The sequence below is a fragment of the Chlamydotis macqueenii genome, chromosome 7 (genome assembly GCF_036417535.1).
Source record: "Chlamydotis macqueenii isolate bChlMac1 chromosome 7, bChlMac1.mat, whole genome shotgun sequence".
In the NCBI taxonomy this organism is placed as follows: domain Eukaryota; kingdom Metazoa; phylum Chordata; class Aves; order Otidiformes; family Otididae; genus Chlamydotis; species Chlamydotis macqueenii.
Window position 1 is genome coordinate 19184816 of NC_141562.1, and position 21046 is coordinate 19205861.

At 44.2% G+C, this 21046-nt stretch overlaps 1 protein-coding gene across 1 annotated transcript; it reads left to right on the forward strand.

Moving 5' to 3' along the window:
• The first annotated feature begins 2726 nt into the window (after nucleotides 1–2726).
• PKD2L1 (polycystin 2 like 1, transient receptor potential cation channel) lies at nucleotides 2727–20257 on the forward strand. Its single transcript, XM_010124662.2, has 15 exons — nucleotides 2727–3021; nucleotides 6933–7046; nucleotides 8389–8516; nucleotides 9669–9925; nucleotides 10809–11033; nucleotides 11398–11626; nucleotides 11850–12020; nucleotides 12743–12924; nucleotides 15194–15314; nucleotides 15992–16090; nucleotides 16864–16985; nucleotides 17317–17434; nucleotides 17668–17804; nucleotides 18558–18705; nucleotides 19724–20257. The coding sequence occupies exons 1-15, from the start codon at nucleotides 2727–2729 to the stop codon at nucleotides 19934–19936; spliced, it is 2559 nt and encodes an 852-aa protein (XP_010122964.2). The 3' UTR covers nucleotides 19937–20257.
• Nucleotides 20258–21046: the final 789 nt, after the last annotated feature.

Consider the following 21046-nt stretch of genomic DNA (forward strand, 5'->3'; position numbering starts at 1 on the left):
ACTTAGAAACAAGCCACTGAAAAAAGGAGTGCCAAACCTGGAGTTCCTCTACCGTAAGTGCAGTGAATACATATGATTTTGTTTTTGTTCTTCTGTGGCTGGGTGTGAGCAGTTCTGCTGACAGTCTTCCTGCTTGGGGAACCTCTCTGTGCAGTGAATGAGTGATCAATCCAGGAGCTACACTGATCTGCATCACATTTTAAGGAATTTATTGACAGGAAAACTTCGGGGGCTATGCTCCTTTGTGTTATCCTAACATGCTGAATCCCACTGTGATGGTGGTTTCTGGTTTAAGAAACAGTCCTCTCTGGTTACCTCTGAAAGTTTTCTTCTAAGCCTGCTGAAAAATTGACCTCAACACCGAGGGTAAAAAGAGAATGGAGAAGAGGAAATCTGTTGGCTGGTTTTCACAAGAATGAAAGGTTGGTGAATGAGGCCCAAGGCACTGGAAGGAAAAAATACATGAGGTAAGTGTTGAAAGGTGCTATCAGATGAGTTGCTCCTTTGCCAACAAATGCTGGTGCTCCATAGGGTTTTATATCAAATACCCTAGAGAGCATCATACAGCATGGTGATTTATGAGATCCTAAGGTTTGGGTCATATTCTCCCTGAGCTGATATATCTCCCTGCACCATCTAGCCTAAAATGAGGCAGCTTTCTAAGAAAATGCATATCCTACCCTTTTGCAAGCCAGGTAGACAACCCAAGCCCCATCTAGATTCCCCTCCAAAACTGAAGCGTGCACTAACAATACAGTTCAAGTTTACCGGCTGAAAGGGACCTTTACAGAGTTGCATAAATCAATGAGTCACCCCAGCCTGCCTGCAAAACACTATGTGTATTTGTTTAATTATGGGGTGCTCTTTGTCCTGTCTTGTGTTAGGCTGTTCAAAATCAGGTGACATAGACACAACCTGTCCCCTGGGCTAGGTGAGTGACTCAGTCATTCAGCACAGAAGCTCAAGGTCCCCCCTCTCACCACCTGCTCTGTGCCCTAGCCAGCAAGAAAGCAGATCTGCAATGTACCTGAGCGCTGGAGAATGTGATACAATGTGAAGTGGTGCTGTGCCACATGCAGTGAGAGATGCACTGTGGAAAACCCTGCATGATCTCCTGAAGCAGCAGCTCTGCACCATAAGCTGTGCTGCTTTTGCAGGGGCAGGGATGTCAGCTGTATGGTCCCAGGGGTGTGACTGGACGCCCAGCCCTAGTATGTGACTTTTTACTGAGGTATCCTCCCTCCACATTCCAGCTGCAGGAGAGCTCTACAAATGCTTTCCACCTATCTATGCCATTGACTCCATTCCACTAATCTCCTTTTGCTATGGAGTAATAAAAAACAAAAGGCATTAATAATACCAAATTCACTCCAAGAATCCAGTCCAGACTTCCAATCTACCAACCAAATTACCAGCTGCTGCCCTCTTGGTGCCCTGTGACGAATTAGGTCTTGCCTTACTGCTGTTCAAGCAGCTATTTAGTGCCGTCATCAAGCAGGTTACACCTAGGGGACATCCTTGCACATCCCAGCTGGCCTGGCAACATCACTGGTATAAACATTATAGGCCGGAGAAAACACCCTTGCCTACCGGTGCAAAAGCCATGTTGCATCCCTGGGTAATGTCAGAAAAACAGCTACCATCAGTACCTGTGCAGAGGCATCTCTTCCAAATCTCGTATTCAGACCTGGGAAAGGACCAGGCTCAGGCCATACATTCATTTATCATCTCATCACTGAAACTGTCATCCCTGTCACCCCTGGGCTAAGCCATTGCCTGATCCTCCCCTCTGGGGGTACCTGGGACCACTTGCTGCTGGCCGTGGCGCGGGGGAATGCTGGTAACACCTGGCTATAATTATTCCCAGTTTTGCCTGGTATAACACTGTTCTTTTCTCAGGTTCAGCTCAGAGCCAGCAGGCACTGCAGGGCGTGTGGAAATTCTGGAAGAGCAGAAGAGTCCAGCCCTTGGTTTCTAAACCCAGCACTAGAAGTTTACTCCCTTTTCTTTTTCTTTCTTTTTTTTTTTTTTTTAACTCCTGCTTTTAACAATGAGATAGAAAAGAGGATGCTGGGAAAACGCTGACCCGCACCACATTTTAAGCCAAAACCCCGCTCCTTCCTGAAGTGCCGGTGATGCTGGGCACGCGAACGGCAATGCCTCCCAGCCCGAGAGCGGGCAGCCGCCCGGGGGGAGCTGCCGGTGCCCCCGCCCGCCGGAGGGTCCCAGCTCCGCCCCGCCTCACCGGAAACCCCTGGCTCCCCCGACCCCCGCAGCGGCTCCTCACCCTCACCGCTTCACCTGGGGCTGACCCGGGCGGCGGGTAGCCAGGGCTGGGGGGGGGCAATTAAATCCCAGCCGCCTCCTCCTCGGTTCAGGGGCCGTCTCCTAGCAGCCTCCGCTTCCCACGGCGGCATCGGTGTCTGTTATCCCCGTTGGGAAGCAGAGAAGGTCTGCTGGACGTGACGGTGTTCCCAGGATTGCTGGGATAACCGGGCTGACGGTGGCTCCCAACAGCGGGCAGTGCCACCCCCCGATGGCTGTCACCAGCTGGGCTGGTATAAAAGAGAGAGGACGCGTGCTGTCTCTGGGAGGTTCTTTGTGGGGCTGTTGAGGCAGACAAGCTGTTCAGCATTGACTGATTCTCTGCCAGCTTACAACTCCGGGCTGGGCAGGCAATCTTTACAATTCCAGTTAAAAAGTTCTTCTGCTGGCGGTGACTAGCCATGAGCTCATCTCGCCTAAACAACAGAGCGGAGAGCCACTTTCAAGCCTCAGAAGAGCATGAACTGGAGGCAGTGGGGAAGAAAGCTTGGGATAATCCTGTTTACAATGGCTCTCCCTCTACCTCCTTGAAGATTCAAGCCATTTACAACCCCAAGTCCATCCTGGAGAATCCCTATGAGAACTTTGAAGAGGTGGGGGATCCGCTGCCCTACCAGGAAAAGCAGAGCAAAGCTGTGGATAGGAAGACAAGTCCTTTCCTCAAGTGCTGTTTCTACATCTTCAGAGGCATCCGAGGTAAAGCTCTGATATCTCACCTGAAAGGATTTACTAGCCCTTGGGAAGAACAATGGTATGGGGAGGGGGGTGGTGGTGTGTGAGGATGCAGAGGGTAGAAAACCCCACAGCATCTGTGTAGCCCAGGAACCTGCTCAACATAGATCAGCATTACCCCAGAGATCATCTGTGGCTGACCTGGAGGGAGCATCCTCATCCTGTGTGCCTTGCTGTAGCTCCAGGGTCTGTCCTGTTGCCTTTGCTAAAGGCAGGAGGTTCAGATGGACTTAGTGATGTGCTCATGGTCATGCAGTGAATCTGTCGGCAGAGCTTAGGTGTCCTGTATCCACAGGAGCCATCGCTCTGATTATGAGACTATTCTGTCATTGTGTGCATTTTCTAGGTGGAGTGGTACTGGCCCCTGTGTTACAGTAAATTAAGAACTGACATAAATACCCACAAGAGAAAATCTAGCGCTGTCAGAACTGAAATGTAGGTGCTAATAGAAATGTATTAAAGATGGCTTTTCTTGAAGATACATGAAAGAAAGAGGTGCTAGTTTCCAATTTAAAAGAAAAAGGGGAATGAAATATTATTTAGGCTTGTTCAGAGGCAATCAGAAACTTGGGAGCAAGTTAGGTCTCCTGTAAGGGTACAGCCCTGGGCAAGGGCATTTGCTGAACAGTTTCTTATAGAAGGCATAAAGTCCTAATGCTGTAAAAACAGGGAAGAAAAGGCAATAAACTCTTTCTCAGGGAAACTGTTATTTTCTTGACAATGTGTCTTTCTGACTTAGAAGAAAAGCAACACCAGGAGCTCTGCTTCCTGGTCTTGCAAGAACTTTTCTCAGAGATGTGCCCTCTAACAGTACATGTGAGTGAATAGCAGTATAGCCTGGTCCTGGATTGCACAGCCCTTCTATGATCAATTCTTTCTTACTTATCATTGCAGTTATGGTCTAACACTATTAATTCACATGGAAACCAAAGCTGAGAGTTCAGAGGTTTCTCCTGGCCAAGGAGCAGTGCTGGATGGGCTTGGTGGGTGATCACAGATTGCTTAGAGGCAGTATATCCTTTACCTGTTTTATTCTGATATCCTTTCTTCTAGGCATTGTTTGAGAGTTAAAGAGGAAAAAAAAACAAATCCATACTTTAACATCAAAATTCTATTTGTTAGATGCTGGGGTTCAAATCAGAGCATGCAAATGAAAATTCCTGTCAGGACACCACAGCATTCCCTCCTTCTGTGACTGTTGCAGCCGTGTGTCCTGACAGTGAGGGTAGTAAACAGGGCTGTAGGACAGACCAGAGCTGGGAAGATGAGATCCAAAAGCCAGTGCAGCCAGTAGAAAGGCCTTGATCAGCCTCACAGAGATGGGAACTTCTTCCTTGAAGAATTTGCATCCTTCCTTTGCATCTTCACTAGGTGCTCATTATTTTTCATTGCCTCTCCAAATATTGCTGGTCCCTCCGCCCCCATTTAATCACATTAGTATCTCACATGAAAAATGGAGCTAGTAAAGATAAGTTGCTTAGCCAAGGACAGTTTGTGGGGTTTTTTGCTTAAAAAACATTCCTTGGGATTACATGTCCATAGCTCTTTGGGGTACTGGTCATAATTGGCTTATTGAGTTATTTTCTTGTCCTCACCAGCTACTGGCCTGGACCACTAGTGAGTAGCTGCTGCACCTTGTGCCACTGCTCAAGATTGTTTTTCTCTAAACTGTGTCCAAGCAACTCTGGGTCCAAGCAACTGGGTCCTCTAGTTCCTGCCTACCTCCCGTCACCTCGGCTGCTCCTGGCCAGCCTACAGACAGACTTTGCTGGGTATCTGGATGGCCAGTGATGGGCGCCCAGCTTTCCACTGGCTTTGGAAGGCTGTACCTGAGGCTGTGAGCTAGTTACTCACCTGAGTCACAAGTCTGGTTTAAAAGCAGCCTCAGAAGATAACTTAGATGTTGCCATTAATTCTTATCAGTAACTTGTTAGTATCAGGAAGGCAAGAATTACAAACAAATTGCATTGATTGCCTGTTTTCAAGGTTCTGAGTTTTTTTCTTTGCCCTGCCTTGTGAGTGCAAGCTCATGCAAGTTGTCGTAAGGAAGCCTGGATGTCTTCTAGTCTTAAGCGTCCTTTTGCTCCAAACGTCATGTCCAAAACAGCTGCATCCCCAAGGGAATAGGTGGTGCCACAGGAGACACAGATGGGGACATGCTTCATGTATGAGGTTTCCTAAAATAAACAGCTGAAACCAAACCACAACTGATATAGTTTTACAGCTACTGGATGCAATCTGAAAGGGTACTGGGCCAGCCTCATGGTCCTCCAGGTATAATTTTAGGCAAGTCTCTGAACCAAATTTTCAAGGATATTTGACTGTCCCTGAATTTAGGTGCTCCCAAGTACACTTCTGCTCCCAAAGCAAATAAAGTCTGTGCCTCTGTTCCCAACCTGCGGATAGTAGGGGTTCTCTGCCTCATGGAAAACCAAATAAACTTGTTAAAAGATTGTGGTGTAGTCACATCTAGAGATGAAGGGGGTTATTTAAAAGTGACCTGAACATATGGATGGTTGTTGTCCCCTGTTTTCTCTGTTGTGGAGATTCCTGTAGACCACATGCTACTCTCTCCTGCACGAGTTAATCTCGATCTTCTCCAGGCTTTCATGTCTCTTGCTGGTCTGGCTTGTCCAGAGCAAGCTACTGGTTTGTCTGTCCAGGAGTGAGGCTGGATGCTGCAATAAGCACTACGGTAGCTAAAGGTGCAAAAAGCTCTCTAATCTGTTAAGATGCTGAAGAGCTATCGAAAGGACGGGAGTAAATGTGCACAGATCACTATACTACTGTTGCTTGCTCCAAAGAAAAAAAGCTCTTCGTCCTCTGCCAGAGATGACTTCAAATGTGTGGCCTTTGATCAGCTTTGATGCTGGCTTGCAGGAATATAATTGTTGCCTACTACTGGGGATGGGCATCAGGGCTGAGCTCTCTAGGAGCTGCAGAAAGCAGCAAGACTGTGGTTATTGACATGGCTTCCATCACTAGGCTTTCAAGTGGAAGTTCTTATGCCTTTCAACTTCAGGAGTGTTTCAGAAATCACAACAGAAAGTCATTACATCAAGAACAAAGGCACTAATGGTGTCAAGTGGTTCATCAAACACAAAATATCAAGGCTTCTTTTAAAGGAAGCGTTTCTGTCTTTTTGATCAACCCTGGTGCCATTTAATGAGTTGCTTTCACGGTGTGAAGAAATCGGATCACTAGCTGGTGCAATTGGCATAACTGTATTGAAGTCAGCAGAGCTTGATTGACAGATGTCCTGAAGATAATTTGGCTCTAAATTTTATGCTGAAACTATTGAGTTGGGTTATTTGATTGAGTCTTATGACCTACAAGAAATCTGCAAGAGTTTTTAGGTAAGCAAGGGACAAATATTTGGGGCCTGATGGTTCAATATACACGAAAAGGCCTAATAGGTATTAAGCTAACATCAGATGCAGTTCTGCTATAGAAGTCCTATCAGAAGGTCAGCTGTTGGCATGTGGATGACTGAGATTAAATTTTGTGTTTTCAAGAGTACTTGTGACAAAGACTGAATTTCTGCAAAGAGTAAGCTGAAAAACAGGCAGGAAAAGATCAGTCCATATTGAACTCAAACAGAAGACTGGAGAGTGATTTAGCAAAATAAGAAAAACAATATATTTCAGTTTTGGTCAGCTCCAAATCTTTTGTTCACACTGGAATTGTTATTTTTAGGGGTTATTTAACACACTTTTACAGCCTTTAGTCAAATTTTGAAAAGAAAAGTGGTTTGCTTTGAAAAGTAACAAAAATCCAACTCCCAAGAGCATTCTTTGGGAATGGAACTTCAGCGTCTCACAAGGCCTTTGAGAACAGCCATCAAAACTCTCCAATTTCTTCTCTACACTCAACAGGTCTGTGGGGCACTACGCTGACTGAGAACACAGCTGAAAACAGAGAGCTTTACGTGAAGACCACACTGCGAGAGCTGCTAGTCTATATTGTGTTCTTGGTGGACATCTGTCTACGTAAGTCACATCTCATAGGCGTCTTTTCTGTGTGCAATGTTAGGAGAATAATGTGAGGTTTTATTATTAGACTTCCTCACTCTGCTGTAGGTGTTAAATTTATTGTACATTCACTCACTGCAGCAAGCAAGTGCTGCATTAAGTCATTAACCTACAGAATAGCTGCTGCACACAAGTAAAATGACTAAGACCTAATTGATATTGGTCATATTTAAGCAGTATTTTCTGATCTGTGTTATCAGTTCTAGCCATCACCTCCACAGTCCTGGGAGAATCTTCCCAGGGTCTTTTCTCAGTTTCACAGCAAATGTTCAAACCACAGAGAGCAGCTCTAGAAACTTCCTGGGATCAAAGATACAGGATTCAGAGAGATTTTTCACCTCTGGGACTGGAGCAGTGGCTGAGGTGATAAAGCAGATGGCAGCTCACACTGTTGTTCTTGGATAGATTTAGTGTATCCCTGTATTGAATGCTAATGGGCTTTGTGTGGGTAAAACAATGGCTGTTTGTTTTTTGGAAGATTCATTCATTATCACAAACGAGCACCTGTGGCATGGGACAGTGAAGAGGACTATATTTCATGGCTCCTGTGACAGGAGAGATAGACAGACAGTACCAACCTGAGTTACCATCACATTGGCCCAGTGCTTCAGCCACTCTTCCTAAAGAGCAAAGATAAGGACACAGGCATACGTGTAGTCGCACACTGACGCATGCAGAAGTGGGGGGTGGGGGGGGGGTCTTGAATGTCAGCGACTTTATTTTCATGATGCCCTTTCAATAGTAGGACATGTTCTTAATGATCACCATGATGGATGCTTTTCCGCAGGAAGGAACACTGAAGACTTGAAAAAACATGTTCAAGGAAGCTAGAGCCTGCTGCTGTTTGAGGTTTCTCGGTAGATGAGAACCTGACTGGAGCTTTCTGCCTGGGGAAATGAGATGGTTTTTATGTCTTTATGGATTCAGATCAGAACTTCAAAATACAGATCATGGACTTTGTTCTGAGAAAGCAAATTTCTCTCAGAAATTTTTTCTGAGGAAAAAAAAAATGTTACCCAGGATATTCAGTTGCATCATCCAGTGGTCTTCTCTGGCTTTTACACTCTTATAGTCTGTCAGTCTGCCAGTTTAAATTCTGGAACACACAACAGATAAGTGTGTAAATCCCTAAGAAAGCAGAAAGTAATATGATTAGAGTTGCCAAAATTTCTTCTCTTGTGCCTTTCTCAGATTACCTGTGACAGTACAAACTACACAGAAAGTGACTACACACATACATTTATGTCAGGCTCCAATATTCAGGTATAAGGGAGGACCCTCCTCTTGTCTCTTCTCTTAGTAACATATGGAATGACAAGTTCCAGTACCTATTACTACACCAAAGTGATGTCTGAGCTCTTCCTGCAGACCTCTACAGATGGCCGTGTCTCCTTCCAGTCCATCGGCAGCATGGCTGACTTCTGGGTGGTGAGTGCAAGCCTGGCCCAGCGTGGGGAGCCCTGGAAATCTCAGCTAGACTGGGATATTCATTTCCCTCTGAATGTGTTACCTAGTGCTTTCAGCAAGGCATTTTGCTTCCACAAGCTTTTGTCAGCTACTAGCAATAGTTACAATATCATTTGCATGCAAAATATCCAGTGATTAAAAGTATAATTTATCCCTCTGAGCGCTGTGGCCAGAATACTGGCTTGGCTAAGTGCCGTGTGTGCCCAGAAGAGTCCATTCGCCAGAAACTTCCCAGATAGGCAGGCACAGCAAAATGAAATTGCTACAATATGACGCCCATTGCACAGATAGAGAGTACCAGCCTGGAGAGGCCAAGTGACTTACTCTGGTTTCCTTATGGTAGAAGTGGCTTTGAATCCTACAGTCCAATGTCTTCATGCTGGTGTCTTAGTAATAAGCCTACATCCATTTTCATGGGCTACTGTGGGAACAGCATGCTTAACCTGCCTGTAATTCATGCCTGGGCTGGTTTGATTTATAGATTCTTTATGAAGAAGCTGGATTAAAAGTTGCACTGACTTTTATCGAGGGGAAAAGGTGTCTAGAGTCTAATACATTTCTGTCAACCTAGTGAAGGCATAAGATGAGCTACAGTGAATGTTGTCGAGAGTACAACCACTTACCTCTGACAGTCAGCCAGAAATTTTTTTTGTTAGTTAGCTTTGTCTTTTCCTGCTGTATTTAAAAAAGTAAAATGCATTATGGCATTATTGTTTTTCCCTCACTGTTTCCAGGGCACTGGCACACCCCCTCTTCATAATTCACACCTCATGCCAGGACAATTCCTTGAGACTTGTGCTCACTGAAGTGAAGGGGCAGAGAGGCTTGCGGGGCCTTTGTCTCTTTACTAACCCAACAAGGTGCAGCAACTGTATTACAGGCCTGTGAGAAGCCAACAATGACCCTGCTGCCCAGCATCCCTCCTCCATCCTGTGTGCTCCACCAGCCCTGGTCTTTCCCCTCCTTAGCATATATCCAACACAAGCTTCTACTACTTTCCATCTTGGGGAGTAAAGGCGAGTGGGTCAGGTCTTACTATCTCAAGCTCAGGCCAAGAAAATTCCTTTGATGTGCAGGCTGTGAGGAAGTTGTTCTCCTCTCTTTCTCTTGCAGTATGCGCAAGGTCCCCTTCTGGATAATCTTTACTGGACAAAGTGGTACAACAACGAGTCTCTAGCAGCTCACAGCACCCAGTCATACATCTATTATGAGAACCTGCTGCTGGGTGTCCCACGCATGCGACAACTGAAGGTGAAGAATAATTCCTGTGTGGTCCATGATGACTTCAAGGAGGAAATCTCAGGCTGCTATGATGTATATTCAGAAGACAAGGAAGAAAGGGTCTCCTTTGGACTTGTCAATGGAACGGCGTAAGTACATCCTCTGCTATTCGGGATTAGAAAATCTGTGACTGCCTTTTTTTTTTTTTTTAGCTGCCTCAAATTTGTCTCTTCTACTTAAAACAAAATCTGTTGAGCCACAAGATACCAGAGTTGATTTTTTCATATAAGGCTGGAATTCCCCTTACAGTCAGTGTCAGCAAGTCCTTTTTGTCTATCAATAAGGCCAAGTGTCTCTTTGAGGAAAAGCACAACAGAATGAGTGGCAGAGTGGAACCTGCTGGGAGAGTCATTAAAAATCCAGTGGAGAACTAGGTAGAGATTGCTGTCTGGTTTTAAGAGGATGAGGATAAATAGAGACCTTTGGGACCAGACCTATCAAATGGATTGTGCTGTCTGTTTCCCTCCTGGATTTCAGGAGCTACAGCACCCAGAGGGAGTACATCTCTTTCATCTTAAAAACCTATTCTCTATAATAATGTGAGGCAGCTGCAGTTTAATAACTCCTTGCCTGCTGCATGAGTCTTGATCTGTGAACGAGAAGCTATTGCCCATAAAGAAATACGAGTGCAAGTGTGTTCTAAGAAGAGGGTTGTGTGCAACATGGTAGAAGGCAATACAGCAGATTCTGGGAGTAACCTCCACACAAACAAGACTGTGGCATAGCCAACAAACTTGCAGAATTTTCCCTCCATAGTGTCATAAGTTGTGTTGTATCACTGCTGGGAAGCACTAGAGCAGGACTCTATCAATAATAAAGAACAGATGTAGGCTCAGATCTGGAATAGGAATTAAGTGCCAAATCTTTAATTAAAAACTGCTCTGTCCCTTGAAGATATAATCTACTTGCTCCTGGCTACAAGGTCATATCTGAGCCTGGGATGGTGACGCGTTTGCTGCTTGTCTGTTGCAGGTGGAGATACCATTCTGAGCAGGAGCTGGGTGGCTCATCTCACTGGGGAAGACTAACCAGTTACAGTGGGGGAGGATACTATATAGATCTCCAGCTGACCAGAGAAGAGAGTGCTGAAGCCCTGCGAGTCTTGAAGGAGAAGTTGTGGCTGGATCGGGGAACACGAGTTGTCTTCATTGATTTCTCTGTGTATAATGCAAATATCAATCTGTTCTGCGTTCTGAGGTAAGCTGAGTCCCACTGAATATTCTTTTGCCTCTTGCTTCTTCCTTAATGCCACAGTTTCTTAAAATGCAAATATTTTAATATGGTCCACCAGGGGAGTAGGACTGAGTGGTGTCAGTAGATGTTGCATAGATTAGTAAGAAGACTTGGTCTTCTGACATAATCAGTCACACTTCTCTTCACCTTTCACCTTTTCCTATCATGGGCAGTGAAGTAGCAGAGTTAAGGCTGCATAAACACATGCACAACTCTTCCACTCATGGTTTGATAGATAGCTCATGCTCAGGTTTGATGCCTTTCAAAATTATCTAAGAGCCTCCCTCCTCTTGTTTGTAATTATCAGAGTTTTCTTGTCCCCTTCAAGGTTAGTGGTTGAGTTTCCAGCCACTGGTGGTGCCATTCCGTCCTGGCAAATCCGGACAGTCAAGCTTATACGATACGTCAGCACATGGGACTTCTTCATTGTTGCCTGTGAAATTGTCTTCTGTGTCTTCATCTTCTACTATGTGGTGGAGGAGATTTTGGAGCTGCGTATCCACAAGCTTCAGTACTTCACCAGCATCTGGAACATCCTGGATGTGGTCGTCATTCTGGTGAGGATCCTTGCACACTTTTTTAGGGGGAACAATGGCAGACAGGTATAAGAGCCAAAAGAAATGACGGAATGAGGAAACTGGTCCAGATAAGACAAGACCTTATTTCCAACCCCTACACTAGAATGCAGTTGTGATGTGTGATACCGAGGAATTCAGTGGCACTTTAATTTCTGCAGAAAGCATAAGCACAGCAGCCACTGCAGACTCTTTCTCTTCACAGCTCTCCATCATCGCTATTGGGTTTCACATCTTTCGCACCATCGAGGTGAACAGATTGTTGGGAGAGTTGTTGAAACACCCTGACACCTACGCAGATTTTGAGTTCCTGGCATTCTGGCAGACACAGTACAACAATATGAATGCAGTTAACTTATTCTTTGCTTGGATCAAGGTACTGTAAGGGGTCTGGATGGTGCCAGGCCTCCAATCTCAGATCTCTTCCTCCAGATAGCTTAGAGGTTGACTTTTCCATCCCTTTGGGTGAATGAGAGTAACAGCTATATAACAGAGAAAAGTTTTCCTCAAAGTCGTGTGCTCTGTTTTGCAGTAAATCCAGAAAACTTTTTGCCCTGCATTCTGAGACCAGTTATTTAGAGATAACAGACAGGGAGATGAGCTCAGACGTTGTGGCATAATAGTGGTTTTAGAAATGCTGAATACAATGTAATTTTGTTCATCCTGTACTATTTTAGTATTTTGGAGGATAATCTGGCAAACCATGTTTTCCTTTCATGATGGCCACCCACAACTGAAAGTGACTCAGCTGTTGGCATGGACTTTGCATTTCAAGCAAAGCATCTTGGCATGCTGAAAAGCCATACAGTTCTTGGGGCTCCTCATTAGCCTCAAGACATTTGTCATTATAGAAGCCCCTCTTTATATTTTCCTTTGACACAGAGAACAAAGTCATATGTTTATGATCCCACACAAACATGGTGGCACACCTGGGACAAACATCCTGAACACCAAGCCACTGTTCCTCTAGCCTGGTTGTTTTCTCGGTGCTTTGGTACTATAGTGAACCTCTTGACTTAGTAAGCATGTGTGTATATGAGAGAGACTGACCTAGCTGATGGTTTGACCTAACTTTGTCCTCGTTCTTTCTTCTTGCAGATATTCAAGTATATTAGCTTTAACAAAACAATGACCCAGCTCTCCTCAACACTGGCACGTTGTGCCAAGGACATCCTGGGCTTTGCCATTATGTTCTTCATTGTCTTCTTTGCCTATGCCCAGCTGGGTTACCTTCTTTTTGGGACACAAGTGGAAAACTTCAGTACCTTTGTTAAATGCATGTAAGTGTGTAAGTCAGAACAAAGCTTCCACCATTTCATCAAAATAATTTTAACTACTTTCCAACCTGTCCCCAATTGCAAATCTGAACGTCAATCAGACAGTTGTTCTATGTCATTGTAATAAAGCCATAATGGTTAATACGTCGCCATTAACTTCCAGCTGTGACATTTTCAGGGACAAAAGAATGCAGCTAGAAAATTGAGGATTACAGACAGATTTCTGATTGTCTGGTGTTTATCAGTAGGGACACAAGTAGCTGATCCTACAGACTTTGAGACTCCTTGCAGCCCTACAATTCAAAGGAAAGCCCAGCCTTTTCATGGGAGTGTTAAGTGAGAAGTTTCAGTCTGCTGAAGCCTAAAGAGCTTTTCCTTGATGTGGAGTGGTTAGGCATGCCAAGGGTACTCAACATGCAGAGTGGTTTAACATCTTTCTGCAGAAAAGCATCACAGCTCAGCTGATAATTCAGTTTCTGTTCTGCAAGACCTTCTGTCGCCTTCTCACCTGCTGTGGGTGGTAGAATGACTGTCTTTCTGACAGTTGTTCTAGGTGGTAGGTCTGACTGTCAGTGAAACATTGGCAAACTTGTCTTTTTTATACACCAGAAGATGGCATTAGGTTAGTTAGTTAGGTTAAACTTTTCTATAATTCTGGCAGTAAGAACTAAATAGCTCAAAATAAGTGTTCTAAGGTAGGCTCAGAGTATAATGTTTTGTTTATTTGGTTGGGTTTTTGTTTGTTTGGTTTTATATTTTTAATAAGGAAGAGGCCCAGATAGAAGCTCCAGAATTTTGAAGTTCTCTGGCTTCCAAATACACTTACTGATCACATCATTTTAGTGTCTGCACAGCAGCTGCATGAAAACTTTTCTGTTTTTCATCAGATAATGCACTTTCCTTCCAAATCTTTGTTTGAATTAATACTGTTTGTTGCTACAGAGTTTTCACAGGGAAAAGCAGAAGTAATGCATTTATCTTTTCAAGATGGAACCTTTAAACACTGAAATGAAAAAGTCAGGAGCTTCATATTTATATTATTTATAAATATATCTGATTTTTATAAGATAGCAGCTCTACTTCATTTCTGAAAGTTGGTAGTCGTATGATATTCTAATTTTAATACAAATTCAGCATGAAATTTTCTAAAATATGCTGTATAATAATCTGAATAAGATTAAGTAGACACGTTCAAAGCAAAAGAGATAAAAAGAATTTCTTACCAGAAGGAGACATTTCAATATCATGGAATTGGGACAATTTAAACCAAAGAAGAGGAAGCAATGCCATATTCCTCTTCCTTAAACCTGGAAAACTTTCTCAGCTCCCTAAATAATCCAAATGCAAGGAATTAGAAGTGGAGCTTTGCATTTCTCATACAGGATTTTCAGGCTCTGGGCTCTCAAGGTCCTTTTCCCTGCACATGACTTCACAGTCTGTGTTCATCTTTCTGTCTGCCTTTTTTTTTTTTTTTTTTTTTTTCTTTCCCCTTTCCTTCCTTTATTTTTTTCTTAATTAGAGGATACATTTTTTACAAGGGTCATTTCACTGATCAGTTTCCAGAGAAGTCCCACAGATAATGTGTCAAGATACCTGAGATGGGGGATTACCAGTGGGTGGATAAACACCCACAGAAGAGGGATGCTGGGAAAGTGAGTTAAAATCTCCAGTCTCAGACAGCCCTTCGGTTGATGGGCCTGCTCAGGCAGTGTGTGATGTTAAGCCAGGTACCTGGTAGAGCAGCAGTTTTCAGCCTGTGTTCCACAGACCTCTGGGATCCTGGTCCTGCTTTTAAGGGGTCTACAAGAGATAACTGAGATAAGCAAACTTCTGATCAATAGACTTAAACTAGCATCATTTTAGGGGCTATGAATTGCAAAAGAAGAGCACTGTCCAGTACTAACGTCCTCTCCACAGTCTCAGGAACACTCTTGCCAGAGAAGGCTTCAGTGAGTCAAATGCCTTTATAAGGGAAAACTCATGTTTTTGTTTTTAACTCCTGTTTAGACCAAAATACACTTTGGACAACCAGAAATTTGTGTGGAAACCATTTTTTACTTCCCAGCTAGCTCTTGCTCTAACCAGATCAGCTCCATTCAGCCCTGAAATACTATGGGTACATTTAAGACATCAGTCAGACTGAGCGACTTAGTCCCTGCTCTGGCCTGTGACCGTCTGGGCTGTGGGCAGGTTCAAGATTCACCTCAGGACTGTCTGAGGAGGTAAGATAAATGGATGTGCCTTTGTGTGACCTTGTGCTTTTCCTCTCCAGCTTCACGCAGTTTCGGATCATTCTCGGTGATTTTGACTACAATTCCATTGACAATGCCAACAGGGTCCTTGGGCCTATTTACTTCGTCACCTACGTGTTCTTTGTTTTCTTTGTGCTCCTGGTAAGCAGGAAAGCCCTCCTTGCCCCTGTATTTACAGCAGTGTTCAAGAGACCCTTCCAAATAATCCCTGAATTAGGTGCAGTGGAATGCTTAGAGAGAAAGGAAGGTTCTGTTACGATAGCTTCATAGTGCAAATAGACCAAAGTAGACAAAGAGCATGTCATTGCAGTGGGTGATTAAGGGCCATATTCACATCCTTTAAGGTGAAGACTAAAACTGACTGGGAGTACCACTGATGTGGTAGCTGAATTCAAGGGGCTCAGTTCAGCTGTTCCGTAGCAGGCGGTGAACAAAGCACTGGGGACACTCTTTGGCTTCCTAAGCAATGGATGCAGAGGGATGCTCCTGATGACCAGGTTAAGTACCCAGTGCTAGGAATCCAAATGTGACATAAGATCTTGCAGGAGAGGCTACCAAAAATGGTACTTGAGCTGAGAACAAATGTACCTTTGGCCACTGCTTTAACTGCAAGTACCTTGTCCTCAGTGAGAGCGCACTGTGTGGCTGAAGTGGGCCTTCCCTTCACCCACTTTAATTTGCCCAACGAATACCCCATGTGGAAAAAGTTCCTTGTTTAACTAAACTCTGCACAGCTATGCCTGTCTCTTGCTGCTTCAGCTGCTGAAGCAGGAAAGGTACCTCATGCTTATTAATTTCTTTTCTTCCACTTTTTCTAGAACATGTTTCTGGCCATCATCAATGACACCTACTCAGAAGTCAAGGAGGAGCTTTCAAGCCAGAAGGATGAACTGCAGCTCTCAGACATCTTGAAGCAGGTGATGAATAGTAAAAGCTATGCTACTTTCTAGCTAAATCCTGAAGCATTTTTCTGGAAGTCCCTGACATACATGGAATTTTATAGAGAAAATCAGTGGTTAGTAACTTCAGATCTACCTTCTTGGTGGTCATAGGAGTCACAGTTCCTTTCTGGGATAAGTCAAACACACAGATCCTGTGAAAATGGGAAGATAAGAAAACAGGGGTTGGGGGAGTCCTGTTAACTGAGCATGCTAGTGGTGTTTCTGAGAGACTTTTTTTCCCAGGACAGTCTCTAGACAAAGCTCTTTCAGTCCTTGATAGAGTGCACTTTGATCAATAAAATGGCAGGTCCTGTTTTGCTAAGATGAGCATGTTACACTGGTGCACATCTAGAGGGTTATGCCTGTATTTCCCATGGGCAAATTCCAGAAAAGGTCCTGAAAGTTCACAGCTCTGTGCTGTGGGACCAATATTCTGTGAAGAATGGTATTTAAGACATTATCTTAAACAGCAGATGACTGGGAGCCCAGACAAAGGGAGTCAGGAGGAGAAAACAAGAGAGCAAACTTTGTAATGGACACCCTGGCTATCACGTTGGTGTTGCTCTGAAGGCATGATCCTAGTTTAGAGATGGGGCTTATTCAGCAGTGTTGTTTTTTTGCTTCTGGAAAGCTTAAAATCTCCCTGTATTACTTTGCATCTGCTCACCTGTATTACACTGTCCACTCTGTCCTATTTTTCACTGTTCTGCCTGCATGATTCCATGTCTGTTTGCACCTTTTGGTAACAGAGCTACAACCGGACGCTCATGAGGCTGAAGCTGAAGAAGGAGCGGATTTCCGATGTGCAGAAAGCATTGCAGAATGGAACAAAAGAACTGGACTTTGAAGACTTCAAGAACAGCTTGAAGGAGTAAGTGAATCGGGTTGAGGGATGCCCGTTTATCTCTTTCTCTTGGTCATACACGTAGTTTAAATTATCTGGTTTTCAAGACTGGGAGAGCAGTTAACTGGGCAATCTGGGCAACGTAAGACTCAGAAAAATAATTATAGTCTTCCCTCACATGTTGAATCTCCTGTTCTAAGTGGATTTGTGTTGCTATCTCTTTCCCATTTGAGATGTTTAGATTTGTCCCTGGCAGGAGAAAACAATACACTGATTTCAAAAGGTGTGCTCCCGTGCTGCTAGAGACTAACAGAGTGTAATTCAGTGCCTTGAGCTTTCTCTTTCCATTATTTTGCAGACTGGGCCATGCAGACCATGAGATCACAGCAGCCTTCTCCAGGTTCGACAAAGATGGCAACTACATCCTTGATGAAGAGGAGCAACAGCAGATGAAGCATGACCTAGAGGCAAAAAGGGTAAAAAAAAAAAAAAGGCAAGGAAAGAAACTCTGTTTGGTAGAGATCACTCCAAACTGGCCTCGGGAGTCTTTGGGTTTGTGGTATAAACTAAGCAGGCAACTCAAATACAGCTCCAACTCTGCCTGGATGGCAGCTGAGTGTATCACTGCCTGTGAAGCTCTGTTCTATACTAACTCTGTGTCAGCTTCACTGTGTACAGCTTTGCAGGAGTTTCTTTATCTATCTTCTAGGTTGCTCTGAATACAGAGATTGAAAATTTGGGGAAATCCTATGGTGACAACAGCCTGGATGAGAATCTGACCTATGTGGAAACAAGGAATAACCATGCCAATAAGGCCAGCTGGGTCTCCAAAGAAGAGTTCCAAGTGTATGTTTGTGCTGGCAGTAGTTTAACCCCTCTGCACGAGGGGTCTGATTCCCTGCTGCTTCCTTCCCTGATGTAACTGTTTACACTGGTGCTGGGCGGTTTCAGTAAGATCTTCTCCCTTTTTATCTTGCACACTTGTAAATGAGCAGGTCAAGAGAGAACTGGGACAGTTCTTGTAATGCAGTTTGCTTGTTCCTGTAAAAGATTGGGTTAAGAAATTTTGCTTTCTGCCTCTTGAGTAACCTCTGCAGCTGGCCACAAGCAATATGCTGTCATGTTTCAGGTCGGAAGGTAGCCCGGATAATTGGGCCAGGGGAAGCTGATACCTTTACAGAAGGTCCTGTGAGAATAAATATCCTTAATTTATAGCCTAGTTGGCCTTCATTCTCCAGGTCTGAGAATAACACTTGGCTGTTTCTTCCATAGGAGGAGTATGGGATAAGTATCGCACAGAGAATCAGGAGATCCTGATTCTGTTACTGAGAAACACTGAGCAACCCACATAGACCCATATCAAAGGAGAGGCAGATGCAATATTTAGTAATGGGATTACATTGTGATCCAGACTGGATGGGATCCATCTTAAGCAGAATCACTCATTACAGATGGAAACAGTGCAGCAGGGCATTATGTCTTCAGTGTGGAGCATTCACTCCTGTTTGAGGTCTGGCCCATTGTCCATAAGATTTCTGCTGCAAAGCCTGTTGGTTATCACAAGAAAAAGCTTGCCAATGCTCTCCATGTCTTCCTCAGCCTCCTGCAACGTGTGCTGCAGCTGGAACAGTCCATAAACAGCATTAGCTCCAAGATTGATGCAGTGGTGAACAAGCTAGATGTGCTGGAAAGAAACAAGCTGAAGAAGAACGACCTGCTGGGCAAGGCACTGGATAATGTGAACAAGGTTGGTAGCCCTCCACCATTCATTTGAACCAGATTCAGGGTAGGTGACCAGTCCTGCTGTGTGAATGGACCTGGTATCATCTTTGCTTTCCCAGTCCCCATGGACATATGACAAAAAGGGTTGGGCAGGGTCAGTGTTCTGTACAATCAAGCCTCTTCTGTTCAAGCACAGTGACAAAAAGCTTCTTGCTTTCATGCTCCCCTCAGCTGACCACGGTACCCTTAAATACACCTTCCAGCTCCTTTGAGGCCAAGCTCATTCCTATGGCAGTGGATGCAATTAACTTGTCTTCAGTTTCTTTGCACCTACCTATCCTCAGATGTCAGAAAAGATCATACTGTCCTTCCCAGCAAGAGCAGCTCATGATAGTGTTGTGGACTGTGATCTTAACATCTTGCCTGTGGATTATTTATCACACATGAGGTGGAAGATTGTTAGCAACATGCCCACATAGCGCCTCTTTGCAGACTTACAGCTTTTGCCAGACTGCCTGTATTCAGTCAGCCAGCATGTTTTGGGTCGTCAGCTTTAAAGTCAAAGGCAGAAAGGCATGCAGGGGCCGTGTCATTACTTCATGTCTTCATGGCTTTCATAACAAAAATAGTCCAACAGCACACGGTGACCTAGCTGAATCAGAAAGAAGCCTCTCTCTTTCGCAGAGCAGTTCTGTGATCCCTTCCCATCTAAAAGACTAGTTTGGAGGGTCCTGCTTTGCATGTGGCTGTACCCAGAAGATTATTTGAGTGTTTGCTTGCAGATTTGCTTTGTCGTGGGATTTCTGTCAATGTTCTTGTAGAGGGTGAAAAGAGGTGACTGTCTAATGCTGGAAGGTACATTAATCAGCGTATTGCAGCAAACAGTATATTGGATCTTTAATAGACAAGCAGGTTGCACTAATTTCTGGAAGAATGTGGGAAGATATTTAAGTATCCTGCACACCTTGCCTCTCTCCTGGAGTGTTGCTAGACTGCTTGGTAGCTTGCTAACTGTGCAGCTCACTCTTTCTTCTGGTTCACAGGGGGAAGAACCCAGTCAGGAAGAGCTACTCCCCCAGAGCCTAGACCAGCTGGGAAAAGAAGAAGCAGAAAGCTGGGGAACAGAATATGTACAGGGAAACAACCTGACCAGCAGCTCTTCTCAAAATGGGGTGTACTCCATCTTGCCCAGGTCCAGTGTGACAGGATCTCAGCTGCACAAGAACACCCAACCACAGTCTGATGTGTGCTTCTAGCAAACAGCCCAGTGCTCCCAGTCTGTCTCCAACAGTACCAAGTCACTGTCAGTTGTTTCCCTACTGTTAGAAAAATCAGGACAGCTGGATGCAGATATCACTATTACCAGGAACTGGTGATATTAATGCTCTTCTCGAGTGTAATGATGTGTAATGTAACAGAGATAGAATTTCTGGCCCCCATATATCTAGAGCAGACAGATGTTTGGAACCAGGTATTGTGTTAGTTATCTGCCTCTGAACCGAGGCCGATGCAAAGCCTTTTATCTATCCTTTCCCAAAAAACTAGAGACCCCAGAACTCTGTGAACACTTATGTACAGAGTGGCCCATTGCAACTTGTTCCCGACACACACAAAATTGTCTGCAGGACAAAGATGTGGTAATCATGTAAACCAAGAAGAATATAATAGTGTGAGATGGAAAAGAGAAATTTGGTTATTTATGTACCTGGTTACCAGAGGTTTTGTTCTGTTCTAGTTTTTTTCCAGAATGCCTTGGTAACCCTCTCTGTACATTAGATTCAGATGCTGAGAAAAGAGAATACCAATACCTTACTCCGGATAACTAAAATGAGAGTTAGGAGACCTGAAATATCATAGACAGAGAAGCAGTTGTTACTCGTAGAGTCTGGGGTCTGAGTGTTTGGGAACAGACCTCTGGTTTCTAACACAGCTGTTCACACCATGAAATCGCTTTGTGTTGCCTATTTTCATACTCCTTAAATTGCATTTCTAGGTACTTCACCAAACCAGCACCTTATGTACAAAGTTGTAACACTTCTCATTTTTTGTCAAGGAAACAGTTTTGTTTGCAGTTGTGGGTGCTGACACCATTTCAGCTTAGGAATATTGTGAAAATGAGATGAACATTATTTTTTCAATCGCATGCAAAATACTTCTTTTCCAGGCATTTTTCACTTTGCTGAGTCTTCTCTTTCCTTGCAGTTGGTGCAGACTATTGCAGCTATTACAGGACCACTGTAAATGAATTTCAAATATCTTAATTGCTGGTATTGTACAATAGTTGACCTCAAAAAGGCTCTGTAGGCTTAAAGCAACGGAAATGCGAGTTCTCCCAGACCACTGCTAACAACTCATCATATTAATGC

Coding starts and splice junctions, on each gene's coding strand:
- PKD2L1 (XM_010124662.2), top strand. CDS start 2,727: ATGAGCTCATCTCGCCTAAACAACAGAGCGGAGAGCCACTTTCAAGCC. Junction 3,022..6,932: donor CATCTTCAGAGGCATCCGAG/GTAAAGCTCTGA, acceptor TACACTCAACAG/GTCTGTGGGGCACTACGCTG. Junction 16,091..16,863: donor TCTCAGACATCTTGAAGCAG/GTGATGAATAGT, acceptor TTTTGGTAACAG/AGCTACAACCGGACGCTCAT.